Source organism: Cetorhinus maximus, chromosome 12 (assembly GCF_964194155.1).
Source record: "Cetorhinus maximus chromosome 12, sCetMax3.hap1.1, whole genome shotgun sequence".
NCBI classification, from domain to species: domain Eukaryota; kingdom Metazoa; phylum Chordata; class Chondrichthyes; order Lamniformes; family Cetorhinidae; genus Cetorhinus; species Cetorhinus maximus.
In genome coordinates, this window is record NC_135890.1 from 110,442,887 (window position 1) to 110,456,900 (window position 14,014).

Consider the following 14,014-nt stretch of genomic DNA (forward strand, 5'->3'; position numbering starts at 1 on the left):
TTTGCAATTCTTAATGGTTGAAACATTAGCAATCTTAAGAATCCAGGCAAAAGAATATACATCCTTTGACAAAGCTGAAGTGGAGAGGTGTAGTCACATGACTCTCCCCCACCCCCCCACAACTCAGTTACACTGTCTTGCTGTACTGCCACACTTTCTGCCATTTTCCCTCTAGCAAGCAGCAGCTCATGAAAGGGCTCTGTGCAAGTTTGAATGCCTGCCCCCATCTACACTGTTTCTACTGGAACTTCTGTACCAGCGCCTACAAGACTAATTCATCTCTACCTGTCTTTCCCATTGTGGAAGTCATCTCTACTGGAAAAGTGAATTATTCAGCATCGGTCTTCAACCTGCCAGCCTCTGTAAAAGAATACAGCATTGGACTTTCTGAACTCAAGTGAAACAATAATTCTTTATTCTGTGGTCTTTGCCTCGTAAATCTTCCTTTCTCTATTTCTCCCCCCCTTCTATAGTATGAGTGAAAAAGAGGCTATGTTGCATCCCTCCTCTCGTGTCTGAGTGTCTGTGAATAAACTATCCCCCTGAGTTTACCCTATTTCGAGGTTGCTGTGGGGTTATTAATAAAAAATTGGATCACACTAAAACTGAGGGGCTGGGAAATGCACCACCACTTATAAAGGGAGAATCAAAATCAAAACACCTTTCTATTTACGGACAGGTGGTGAGAGGAGAAATCAGGGCTGTTTAAATTAAACTCCCTCCTGTCTGTAACAATATCACCTTTATTCAGGTATAATGGACACAAGGCACCACAGCATTAGCATGTAAAGTCACAAGTAAACTGCTTTATTGTGGTCATTTTAATTTCTGTGACATGATCAAAACGTGATCACATTAAATCTTACAAGAGATGGATTAAAAGTTAATTATTCCAATATAGTTTGTATCTTTGCATTAATTGTGTTAGAGTGTGAGAAAGGAAAGAATGGATTTATATATCAGCTTCTTTACAATTACAGAATCTACTTGGATCAGCTTCTGGATTTGGTTTTTGTACACTGTGATGCAATGGCAAATCATGGCTGGAATGGTTGCCTTGTGTTTCTACATAGTTTGTACAGTACTGGATAAAAATGTTCAAGTTAACATATTTTTCTGTGCACAGTTTGGCTGACAACTCAGAACCACAGCACCCTGGTAACTGAGACAACAGTCATTCCCTTCCTTCCTGTGAATCCAGAGTACTCGTCAACTAGGAATCAGGCAAGTTTTCAGTAAATGCATCGTTGCTGCGAGCACTGTAAACTTGTAAAAATGGAGGAACTAGTCTGATGAATTGTCACGTAATCCAGTTGGTACCCGTATGCTTACTGGTATCATAAAAGTCAATACTGTGCAAATAAAACAGCTTGTGAAAGAGAAGGAACAGATTAGCATTTAGAAACTCTTGTCAGTTTTACAAAGTTTCCATGCAAAATATGCAAAATTACTTCCAGATATTACTGGATCTGCTGTATATTACCAACATTTTCCATTCCAAATTTTCAGTATTGAGTTTTTTTTTATCTCTGTCTTAGTTGTTTTCTGTTTCAAGGGGCTGGATTTTGTGTTTCTTGGCGGGGTGCAGAAGGCAGAACTGAGGGGTTGGCTCACTCCTCCCACTGCCCCAGCATGTCCAATTCAGATGGCCAATTAGTGGCCGTCCAGCAGGAATGAGGCCGATTAGAGGAGCAAAGAATGGCTCTGCGCCCAATTGAGTCAGCTCATAGTCACGGAGTCGGCTGCCCCTCATGCAGCAGTGGGGTTATGCCACAAACAGGAAGTCGGTCACACCTAGAATTGTAAAGGCCCCTGCTCTCAGAATCAGTCTTTTTTTGTGTGCCAGTAAAAAATTAATTTTTTTTTGTCATCAAAAAAAAACACACAGAAGATGCCACCTTCCCCAGCAGAATTTGTGGGTGCATTCAACCATGGGCCTGGTTCCAGGCCTTTTCTACACTCTTGTGTTTCTTCGTTATAGCTGGCGTAAAAGAGTCCCAAACTTTTTAGTGTCCGATGCCCAAAAAATGGAGCGGGCAATGAAAAATTGTGAATGATTTGGTTGTTAACAAGTTTAATAGGTTGTTAATTAGTGATTTCAAAATGGTAGACAGGCTGCCAATTTCTGCGCCTGTCCGCCTTCCATAATTTGGGAGACTGATGCGATAACATCATATTGCTGACACGAGCCATTGGGGCCTAAATTTCGTCCTGGTTGGGGAGCAGCCCACCCATTTTATGGAGGTAAAATCCAGCCCTAGGTTTTTAATTTGTTGCCTAGAGGAAGCTTATACTTGCTTTTCCATGATGTAAAGTCAGGAAGTTCAGTTTTGGAGATTTTGATTATCATAGAACTACTGTCTCCATTCACAGCATCAGTGCTGCTAAGATGATATGCACATTTGGACTCTATACTTTACTCATTATTTTAAATTGCAGGGAAGACAGAAGCTGGCACGGTTTAACGCTCATGAGTTTGCCACCCTAGTCATTGATATTTTAAGTGATGCCAAAAGGAGACAACTAGGGAATCCAATCGCCAGCCCCAAAGGTATGTGTGTTTTTACTTTTTTAAAATATATCGACTTTTAAAAAGCATTGCACTGGAGTCTGCGTTAAAATGCAGAATCCTGATGTACCATTCCCATTCACTGTGCATATATCATAAATCCAAAGATCAGTTGCTGGTTAACAGTTAGAAAAATTAGCAGAGCTAGCTTCATGATTATTCATCTTTCATTTATTGTGGATCATTGCCAATGACAGGGCGTGTACTGGCTGCCCATTCTGTAACAGCCGTTACTACAAAATAAGAAGAAAATGCCATATAAGTTGTGAAATGTGTGTTGTCAAAAGAGCAGCTAAGTGAGAATTTTAGAAAGCCGTGATCTAGTCAATTTTAAATGACAGTTGAAACATATGCATCAGTAAGATTTGTTTTGTGATTATCTTCAGCTATCTATTCCTTGTTTAGAATTTAACTTGTTTTTTCATATTTATCATAAAATCAGATGAGACATTTTCAACCTTTTTTTTATAGCAGTTTAGACTTTATTCAACAGTTTGCTGTTTGAATTCTTGCCATACCATGCTGTATTTTGTTTTATTCAGCAGCATGCTATATATTTCAAATGGCAATGCTGTATACTTTGTCTGAACATCATGAATATTTTCTGAAGGAATCATATACCCTTCAAAAAACAATTCAAGTTGACTTACCTGTTTAATTGGAAAACCCTGGACAAAGGTCCAAGGCTTATAGTGGAGTTTAGCATTAAAGTTGAAAAAATTAGGGTAGAAAGAAAGACTTGCATTTTTAGCACCTATTACGACCTCAGGATATCCCAAAGCCCTTTACAGCAATAAAGTACTTTATTTTTTGAAGTTTAGTCACTGCTGTAATACAGAAAATACGGGTGCCAATTTGTGCATCGCAAAGTCCCATAAACAGCAGTGTGATAATGACCAGATAATCTGTTTTAGTGAAGCTGGTTGAGGGATAAGTATTGGCCAGGACACTGGAGAGAACGTACGCTTCTTTGTAATAGTGTCCTGAGATCTTTTATGTCCACCTGAGAGTGCAGGCATAGGGTGGAATTTTGTTGAGACGTTGTGGGTATGGCCTGCTAGCTGGAGAGCTGGCGAGAGAACCATGCTACCTTTGAACCACAAGCCAATCAGGCAGTGGCGAGGCTAGCGGCAGGCCTTCCCTTGGAACCAAGACGCTGGGGGCAGAAGTCTCGTCAGTCTCAGAGACTGGGAGCTCTTGTGCTCAGCAGCGCCACAGGAGACGTTGGCTGCTGCACAAACAATACATATCGGAGCCCCAGGATTGTGGAGCGACCCAGGCCACAGGCAAGTAAGGTGAGGGGGGATTTCACGGAGTGGGGGTCATTGGGAGAGGAGTGTAGGGAGGTCAGTAACAAAGGCAAGGTGTGGCTCGTAGCGGCCCCTCCCCTCCACCCTATTCTCAATGTCAAGTTCCTCGATCAGGCACTGAATGCCTTTGATCAAGGACCCCCTCCCAGAGGTGACAAGCTGGCTGCACAGTTTTATCTGTTGTGTGCACTGCATGTCGGCAGGCCTGCCTGCCACTGGATTAATACCGGCAGAGATGGGATGAGGTCCTTAAATGGTCAATAATTGGCCAATTAAGGGCCTCATATAGGTAGAAGGGCAAGAAGGTCAACCATGGACCTTCCTGCCCAGAACTTAATTCTGACAGAGGTGGGAAGGTGGCGGGGTTCCAGGACGCTGTTATCCTGCCTAATTACATGTCCTTCCCACTTCCAAGCTCGCCACCAGTGGGAGCACAAGATTCCGCCCACTGTCTCTTTTTTAACATCTTATCCAAAGGACAGCACCTCCAAGAGTGCAGCACTGTCTGTACTTAAATGTTAGCTTAGATTTTGTGCTCTAGTCTCTGGAGTGGGTCTTGAATCCATGACCTTCTGACTCAGATGAGAGCGCGGCAACTGAGTGTTATGGTATGACAGGTGGTAATTGCTTGGCTGACCAAATCCCAAAGGGAAACTTGGCCGAACTATCACAACGCTTTGCAATTTGTATTTTTATTATGAGAAGGTATGTGTACTGAAGTCAGAAGTAAAGATTCCACTACCACTTTTGGAGCTTTTAAATATTAAATTAAAATATTTATGAACAAAAAAGAAAATTTAAACACACAAGATTAGAGTTACACAGTTAAATTTAGCCTTATAACATTTACCAAAAGATTTCTACTTAGCTAGACTCACATATAAACACCCTTTTCCAGGCAACAGTCCCTATAGATTCTTAATCTATAAAACATCCAGTAATATTACCACATGGCACCCACTGTTGTTATAAGGCAGGTATTTCACAAGCTTCTCTCTCCCTCTCTCTCAACAATGGAAATCCAAGGCTTGTAACAAAACCTTGCTTTCTGGAACAACCAGACACTTCTCTGGAGTGGCTGGAAGCTGCTTCCTTCACAGGACTGTATTCACACAGCACACTCCTCAAAATCCCAGGGCCACACGGACCCCACATACAACTTTCAATCTTTCCTTAAATATGTTTTCCTCTTTGATCTTTAAACTCATTGTTCCTAACTTCCTTTGGAAGTTACCTTTCCCCGAATATAAAAATATTTCATGTTGTCTTTATGGCCACCATTTTTGGGAAGAATAAACTTAGTAACTTTGCTTTATTTATGATCTTTGCCAGTTGTAAAATTTTTTCTCTTTGAAATTCGATAGCTAAAACCTCACTCCTCATTTATCTCCTAATGCAAATTCCTATTCATGCTGCATCTACGGGTATGCCATCTGGGCTCATTCATCTCGACTTCAAAAATGCCTGCTTTACACCTAACCCTTTGATGATTTAAACCTTGCAGTCTGACTGTCTTTAGTCTAATTAATTTAGACACACACACACAGCCCGCCACAAGCCTGCTTCACTGTATCCCACACAAATACTGGAAAAATGATATTTTCTTTACACTGTGCCACAGCTGATAATCTAAGAAGACAGGGCAAATCAAGAAATAGAGATTGGATGGTGCCAATCTTGGATTTTAAAAGCTTGCACACTGTTAGAGGAAAGAAATTGGAGAAGTAAGGAGTTGCACAGGTTTGAGTTCTGAGGGAAGAACGAGTTGCAGAGATAATTCCTGATTTAAATACAATGAGGAAGCTGGGAGGCACAACCTACCTAGGATGCTGCATTAAGAACAACAAGGAAAGTTTCAGAGAGGTAATGACTATAGAGTTTTTATTTTAAAATAGAGGTAGGCATTAGAATCAGAATTGCACAGCTCAGTCAAAAACAACTAATGACATTTTGTGCATCTACCGACAGTTTGTGAAGGGTTAAAATGGGAAGCGTGTTTGGAAGTTAGAAATCCAAGAATGTGAACCACCTATTATGAGCTTTTTCTTGTTTAGTGTCTGAGTGAATAAGAAGTGTCAGACTGCCCATATATGAGGGCAGCACTGAAATCTTGCATAGCCCCAACCAAGACACAGAGTTAAGAAAGTTAGTGTTTTGCGTTACAGATGACAATATGCTTCTTGACAGCTTGACAAGGAGATGCGGGAGGACTAAGAAAAGATTAGCTGCAGGAGGAGCCGTTCACTTCATAGTTTGTTGGCATTGTATCCTGGGACATCACACTGCTGTGATATCCCCATCTATTTTTATTGGTTACCTTTGCCACTGACGGTGGGTGAAGGTAATGTTTTTGTCCATGAGTCTGTTTGTAAACAATATATCTCACAAACTAATGGACGGATTTCAACAAAACTTGGTACAAAAGATATGGCCCGAGGAAGAACTGAACAAGGAATTTGAAACCGGGGCTTCCTTAGCCTGATAGCTGTGTTTCACGCTGGCTCCTGAATTTACTGATATGTTGAGTAACTGTCTGTTGACTGTGAATGCTGCTAGGACTTAGCCCTCTTTTTGTATTTAATCTCATTGTGAAATTTAATGTAATAGAGCAGTTTAATGTGGGGTCAAATATATCATACTGACTTATTATGGTCTGGAAGATGTGTGCTGTACCACAGCAAATCCCATTATCATGTAGTTTTGGAGCTAATACTTATTGTATTGAGGAGTCAAAGGAAAGAGTGCCTTAAAGAATGATCCCAAGTCTTAGGGGATGAGTTAGGTGGAAAAATTAGAGAAGCTCAAGCTGTACAGAGGTTAAAGTTGAATCAGATCAAAGTATTAAATGGTTTTGATGAGGTAATTAATATCCCAGTTAACTAGTAGAACCAGAGATAACAGTTTCAGTGAAAAGTATATGATTGATAAATGTTTTTAATAACAAACCAGGACAAGGGTGTTGAGCATTCCAAAATACAGCTGGATGCTGGAAGGATGAGCTCTCTTGGGGAATTGCTCATCCATGATTATTTTAAGAATGATCATAATTCATTTCCCCTATTGCTTGCAGAGAAGTGTGCCATACTACTTTTAGTCAATTGGGAATGAGTTAATGGTTGTTGTCAGGGGTTCTATTTCAATTGAGCCGTGGACAAAACTGAACTGCAAAGGTGAGCATTACTGAGGAGAGATGCAATTATTGGTCATTATCCAATACATTATATAATCACAGGCATTCTGATACACTCTGATCTTCATACCAGAGATTGCTGTTGTCTGTAGTTGTGTAAAGATTGTTGTGACAAGTTAGTTCTCTTCGATTTTGTTCAGTTTCTTCGTTCTTGGCCCAATCAGTTTGGAAACTGTTCAATTTTTTTCTCATTAACATAGATAACGTAGAACTTGTACTGAAGAGCGTTAATGATCGTCATGGCAGTGAGAGCCATGACAACGATCAGCCAGATTATGACAGTGTTGCTTCAGATGAAGATACGGACCAGGAACCAACAGTTAAAGCAATCAGAGCAAAGGTACCTCTACTGTATCATTTTAATGGAGTTCAAGATAGATGGTGCCCTGATACTAATTATACTACTCCTGAATCATGTCCAAAATTGACAATGAACATTTAAATTCCAGTTCATTTCTAAAGTGTATAATGCTATGCATATCAGTGTTATTTACAAAACATTGCACTTATAAAAGGAAGAAAAGCTAGTTGAGTGTTTTAAATTCAGAATACTCCCCCTTTTCATCAAATCAGACAAGTCACCCCAGTCACTTATTCAAAAACAAATTTTGTTATCATGGGAAATTCCAAAGCAGAGTTTCCTTCCCTGCTTGGTAGCTCTAGCGATATTGGTTGCTGAAAACGATCTATCACATCCAACTGCAGCTCCGTTGCAAGCAGCAATGGGTGAGATTTCAGGTGGGCATGAGAGCTATTCCAGAATCATCCAACATCAAGAAGCTGCACTTGGTGTTGCTTTTCCAGGATGTGCATATGTACAATCTCTACTGTTCATTGACATGTTGACAACTCAGTCTTTGGCTCTCACAAAACTTCAACAAAGCAGCTATATTTTCAGTGCCATGCATCATCCAGCAACAAGCTTTATTTGAATTTTTGTTTTTATTTTTTATTAGTTTCATCCATTGTTATAAATCTAATCATTTTGTTTGTGGGCAGTGCCTTGGAGGAATCAACTGATGTACTGTCTTTGAGATTAAATGGGAGTGATTATAAGGCAGTAATCTCAAGTAGGTTCACATTATTGTGGTAAAACTTCAGATTTTCTTGTCGCAGCTTGATCCAAACCTATTCAATGTGATTACTATTATTATAATTCAGCTATTGTTTAAAAGCTTAAAAAATCCAAATGCTATCTCGCATTTGAATCTGTTCCTTCTGTGTTTTAATGTCATGGTTCCAGTGGCTTTTTGGCAGCTTCCTAGCCATTCTACCAGTCAAGTTCAGTAATGAAGGATTTTTAGAGAGATATGAGTAAAAATTATTTTAGGAAAGAGGGAAACTCACTGCAGCTTTAGCCACCAAAAAATTGATTCTTTTAACCATATCTGCAAAGAAATAGAATTTTGTTCATCAGATGCACTTCTTATTGTAGAGCATGGACTCTGACCTGTCAGACGGACCAATTACATTGCAGGAATACATGGAGGTGAAAAATGCACTTAGCGCTTCTGAGGCAAAGATACAGCAGCTAATGAAAGTGAACAGCAACTTGAGTGATGAGCTGCGTTTGATGCAAAAAAAAGTAAGAATAATTTTTTCAGACACTCCTTGAAGAGTTCAGTGTGTTCTGTAGCCTGGGGGGAATGGTAAATTTTGAGAGTTAAAGATCCCAATTATTTTTTTGTAGCTTTGTGGATTACTTAAATATGCATTCCATTTTCCTTTTGCCTCTTTATTTGAGGCAGTGTGGTGGTGGGGTTGAGGATTTTTGCCCTAAATGCAACAGTAAATATCAAGAAAACAGTACCTCAATGTGCTTCAGATTTCTCATTTCTCTTACAAGTTTCATTTTTGTTTCTATCTGCTCATTGAGTTGGACCTGAGCTGGTACTGGTAGAATCTTTGGGTGTCTTGATTCCTTTTGAGAGAGAAAAAAGTGATGCTCTTTTGCTTCTGCCCCCTCCAACCAACTGCTCGGTATCATTAATTTTCTGCACCATGCATGACTTGGGGTGGCTGACTTGGTGAAAATTAGGTTAGTTATAGCCATATTTAAGGCTCTGAATACCTGGGTCTTTTGAGTCTGAAATCAATGCGTACTTCAACCACAGAACACAATTGCAATGGCTTTTGCTGGCTACCTTAGTGCAAAACTTTCTAGTCAAAATCACCATTGCTTTCCATTGCTGCACTTTTTCCAGAGTCACAGTATCCTTTCTGATGTGGAGAGGGGTGGGTGGGGGGTGGTGTTGGTGGTGGCCCGGGGGGGGAAATTGAGTATGTTATTCTAAACTATATCTTAGAAAAGTCTTGTATAATCCTCTTACTGTGGTCCTAGTATTATAATGAATGACAAAATCAGACAGCATAGAAGCATGTCATTCAATCCATCGTGCTTATGCCATCTCTTTGAATGAGCTATCCAATTATTCGCACTACCCTGTTCTTTCCCCATAGCTCTGCAATTTCTTTCCCTTTTGAGTACATTTCTAATTCCCTGTGGTTACTATTCAGTCTGCTTGCAACACGCTTATAGGCAGTGCTTTACAGTCCTGAACCATGACTTCCTTGGCTGCAGCCTCCTGACATAATGCTTGTGCTTTGTGAGAGTGGTCACCAATCACTTAACAGTTTTCCTTTCATTTGTCTAAAATTACAAGCCATACTGTATTCTATTTCCTTTGTTTTCATCTATGTGTATTATGAAATGTTTGCCTGTATTAAAGACCAACTGCCAATCTTGGGTCCACTTCCCCAACATATTTAAATCCACTTGCAGCAACGTGATGCTTCCATTTGTGTCCAACTTTTTTTTTTGCTAATCTCTGAACTCTTCTAAGTTATTGACTTTGTTACACAATTTGGTGTTATCGGAACAATTAATTACTATGCTGTATGCCCTCCTCTGTCACATTAAGCATCATGTTCAGGAGAGAACGTAATACTGAGCCTGGGGTTGACCTAATTGTGACTGGACCCCTATGGAAAGCTACCTCCTTCAAAATTGTCTTTTATTTACCTACCTTGCCCTAAAATAATGTAGAATAGAAATTATACTTTAATATGTAAAAGTCCGTTTAATCTTTCTCACCTTTGCAATTCCAATGTTTCAACACTTCCTTAGAGGGAGAGGTCCTAAAACTGCATACTTATTTTTCCTTTTCAGACTGAATTATAGCAAATAGTTTTGCATTTCTGCCTGGTCCATTGCTGGTTTTACTCTGCAGTAATGAATAGAAATGAAGGTTCAGAAATGAAAAATATTAGTCCTCAGTGAAATTTTTTTCACCCTTTTTTGCGGAAAAAATTAGGATTTAAATGTTCTTTTTTTAAAATAAAGTACTTCAACACAAGTGTGAAAAGATAAGCAATTTGTTAGTCTGTCTCAGTAGCCATCCCTCATCTGGTATGTTGGAAGGTCCTTGATCCTGGTTCAGCAGCAGTTCTCTCTTAGGCTGTCCTTTTGGGTTGTGAGCACAGGAAGATTAAACAGACATAATCACATACTGGCTTTTTTTTAAAAGGAAGAACTGAGATGGCAAACATTTACCAACACTGAAAGTTAGAGTGCAGGAAGTAGATAGGTTTAAACTGAGAAAGATGGTTCACCAATGTGGTGAGGTGTAGAATGTTCATTTGTACTGTTCTGCAAAGGAAATTTGTGCTGATTGAACTAAGTGAGTTTGATCCTAACTATTACTTTGTATGTTCACTTGCAGTAATTTAAAACTTTAATTTAATATAAGGATGCCGTTTCTCAGTCCACCTTTGAAAAGATTGGAGAGGAGTATGTTGCATAAGGCACAAATATTCAGTTCAACTACTAGGATGTCCTGTTGCTTCATTCCTAGGTTATGCTATTGCATAGTGCATATTGAGCAGTAAAGGAATAGACCTGAATATTAAGCCTTAGACTACTTTTTAAATTTATCCATGGGATATAAGTGTCACTGTGGAGGCTAACATTTGTTGTCCATCCCTAACTGCTGTTGAGAAGATGGTGGTGAGCTGCCTTCTTGAGCCGTTGCAGTCCATGTGTTGTAGGTGTACACACAGTGCCGTTAGGGAGGGAGTTCCAGGATTTTGACCCAGCGACAGTGAAGGTACAGTGATATGGTTCCAGTCAGGGTGATGTGTGACTTGGAGTGGAACTTGCAGGTGGTGGTGTTCCCATCCATCTGTGGGCCTTGTCCTTCCAGTTGGTAGAGGTTGAAGGAAACTCTAGTGAAGTGGTACTGCTGTAGCTGAGAAAATTAAAAATGCAAGACCCAAACTAGTAACACCTCACAATGTCACTCCTGCAATTCCCCAAAAGAAGCGAGCAGCGTTCTGTGACATGTTTAGTGTAGAAAAAGCAGCTGTTTTAATAACCACAAGTAGGCTGATCAGAAAGTGAAATCACAATAGTGATAATTCAATGAGTGGTGATTAAAAATTAATCGTGATCTGACGCAGATATAATCTGTTCAGGGATTTGAAGCTCAGTGGAGAAGGAAATACAATAACCATTTTACAATAGCTGTCAGACAGTAGCAGGATCTGAAATTACAGCATGCATGGTTGAGAGACGTAACGGAAGCTGTTACAGTCTCTGAAGGAGAGGGAGGAGAAACCTGAGCAATTCAGCTCAGTGATTCATGAAAATGTCATAGCAGTTTACAACGAATAGAAAGACATTTCCAATACAATGTATTTTTTTAAATTGAATGTGCAGACGACACTAAACCTTCCTTTTCACTTTCTTTTCCCTTGTATAAGAGGGTTGTTGTAATTTGATATTCATTTGTATTGGTAGTCAAAAATTAAACGCAGCCAGAATTCTCTCTGAACTGAAATTTCATCTGCCTTATTCTGTCTCATTAACAAACTAGCGGGTTGGAACTGACAGATTGTTTAACCCCTGGTAAAATATTTTAAAATGTGCAGTATCCTATTAAGATTTAACAGCCCCCATTGTTCTTTCTGAGTAAAAACAAGTGTTGTAAGGCATAAGATGTTTTTTTAAGTTTTAATTGAACCAACATGATTCCTATCCTAACATGACCTCCATCCAACATGAAAGCTGTTTTTTTTTTTCAGTGTAACAATTAATAAATTAAAGCAATTTGGCACACATTATTGAAATTGAAATAGTTGCTCTAGAATGAAAAACTAAAAACAAAACTGGAAAGTCCCAGGTTTGATTGGTCTCTGAGTTAGTTGGATGGCAGCAGAGAATCTGCCATTTTCTAAAACATCACTTGTGAAAGGAAGAACTTGCATTTATATAGTGTCTTTTATCTACTCTAGATGTCCCAAAGCACTTCATAAAGTATATTAACAGTTATGTGGTTAAATGCAACAGTGAATTTGTGTAACAGGATCCCAGAAATAATAAATGTGATGAATGATCAGTTAACCTACTTTTAGAATGTTGGTTGAGGGATGATCTTTGGCCTGAACACTGGAGAAACTCCTCCTTTAAATGGTGTTAAAGGATCTTTCCACCACCTGAATAGGAAGATGTAGCCTAGATTTAATGAACCATCTGACAATGCAGCATGCTTGCAGTATTACAGTGAAGTGTCAGCTTTAACTGTATTGCACTTTTGTACCCACAAGAAGTGAATAAGATGAGTGTTACCAGCTGAGCCAAACTGATACTTTAAGAGAATTAAATATACCTAGGGCAGCATCTTCCGGCTGGCGAGCAGGGGCGGGGCCCACTCGCCAACGTGTAAACTGATGCGGGGATACGTCAGGCGTGTGTCCTGACGTCACCCTGCGTCATTTAGATTCTCAGTTTGGTGGGCATGCAGCCGAATCAGCTGCGTGCCCGCCAAACTGTCAACGGCTAATCAAGGCCATTAAAAAACTAATTAAGGTGATTAATGGACCTGCCCGTCCAACCTTAAGGTCGGTGGGCAGGCCGGGAGCCCAGGCGGGCTTCGGAAAAAACATGAAACCTCATCCACGAGCGGGATGGTGTTTCATAAGGGTATTTAAATTTTTATGAAATGTTATGGACATGTGACAGTGTCATATATGGGGACATGGCAGGGAAATTTTTTTTATCACCTTTATTTAAAGTTTTCAATCGAATCTGATCCTATAACTCACTTAGCCCCAGGGAGATCTGGCGAAAGAGCACACTCCTGGCTGAGGGAATTCCCCCAACTCGCCCACACAGGGAGCGCACAGCGCCTCCTGGCGGACATCACGCTGGGCGGGCCTTAATTGGCCTGCCAACATAAAATGGCAGCGCCCCGCCCGACTGGGGATGCTGATCGGAAGGCCACCCGCCTGCTCCCGCATTTCCCCCCTGATTGGTGGGGGGGAAATGTTGCCCCTAGAATTCCTGCTTCTAATTATTTCCCAATGATCCCTATTTGAAAGTGCACACGTGCAGATTTTTGGCTCATCTATAAAGCCCCCAACACCACACTGGGATAGCTGGTCCTCATTGCTATCCTTCACAGGTGAAGGTGGATAATGTGAGTGAAATGCATGAAGACCTGCACTTTTGGAACCATACTGCATTGAGAGTCAGCAGCCACTTCAGGAGAGTAGGGAGGAAAATGTATTTAAATTTATATAAAAAAGAAAGTGAGAGACTGCAATTTCTCTGGACCCTCCAGCAGTCTTGATCTTAAATCTGTAATTTAAACTTTTGCAAAAGCAAAATACTGTGGATGGTAGAAATCTAAAATAAAAACAGAAAATGCTGGAAATTCTCGGCTGATCTGGCAGCACCTATGAAGAGAGAAATAGAGTTGTTTCAGGCCTATGATCTTTCATCAGAACTGCCAGACCTGCTGAATATTTCCAACATTTTGTTTTAATTTAAACTCTTGATTTTGCTGACATGGGCCAGCCAGTGATCTGAGTCACATGATTTTTGAGTTAGTACTTGAGCCACAGTTAATATGGGGACAGGTCATTTTGTTTTGCTCTGAGAAACAG

The 14,014-nt window shown here is 40.1% G+C and overlaps 1 protein-coding gene across 11 annotated transcripts in view; it reads left to right on the top strand.

Moving 5' to 3' along the window:
* Nucleotides 1-14,014, top strand: part of git2a (G protein-coupled receptor kinase interacting ArfGAP 2a) — a 76,330-nt gene that overhangs the window by 40,466 nt on the left and 21,850 nt on the right. For 7 of the 11 annotated variants that reach the window (XM_078554405.1, XM_078554397.1, XM_078554398.1 and 4 more), the window contains exons 11-14: nt 1,127-1,224; nt 2,440-2,551; nt 7,270-7,409; nt 8,505-8,654. In XM_078554405.1, coding sequence (XP_078410531.1) covers nt 1,127-1,224; nt 2,440-2,551; nt 7,270-7,409; nt 8,505-8,654 — 500 coding nt within the window. The remainder of the gene's footprint in view (nt 1-1,126; nt 1,225-2,439; nt 2,552-7,269; nt 7,410-8,504; nt 8,655-14,014) is intronic. The other 4 variants (XM_078554399.1, XM_078554402.1, XM_078554404.1 and 1 more) reach the window with 1 other exon arrangement.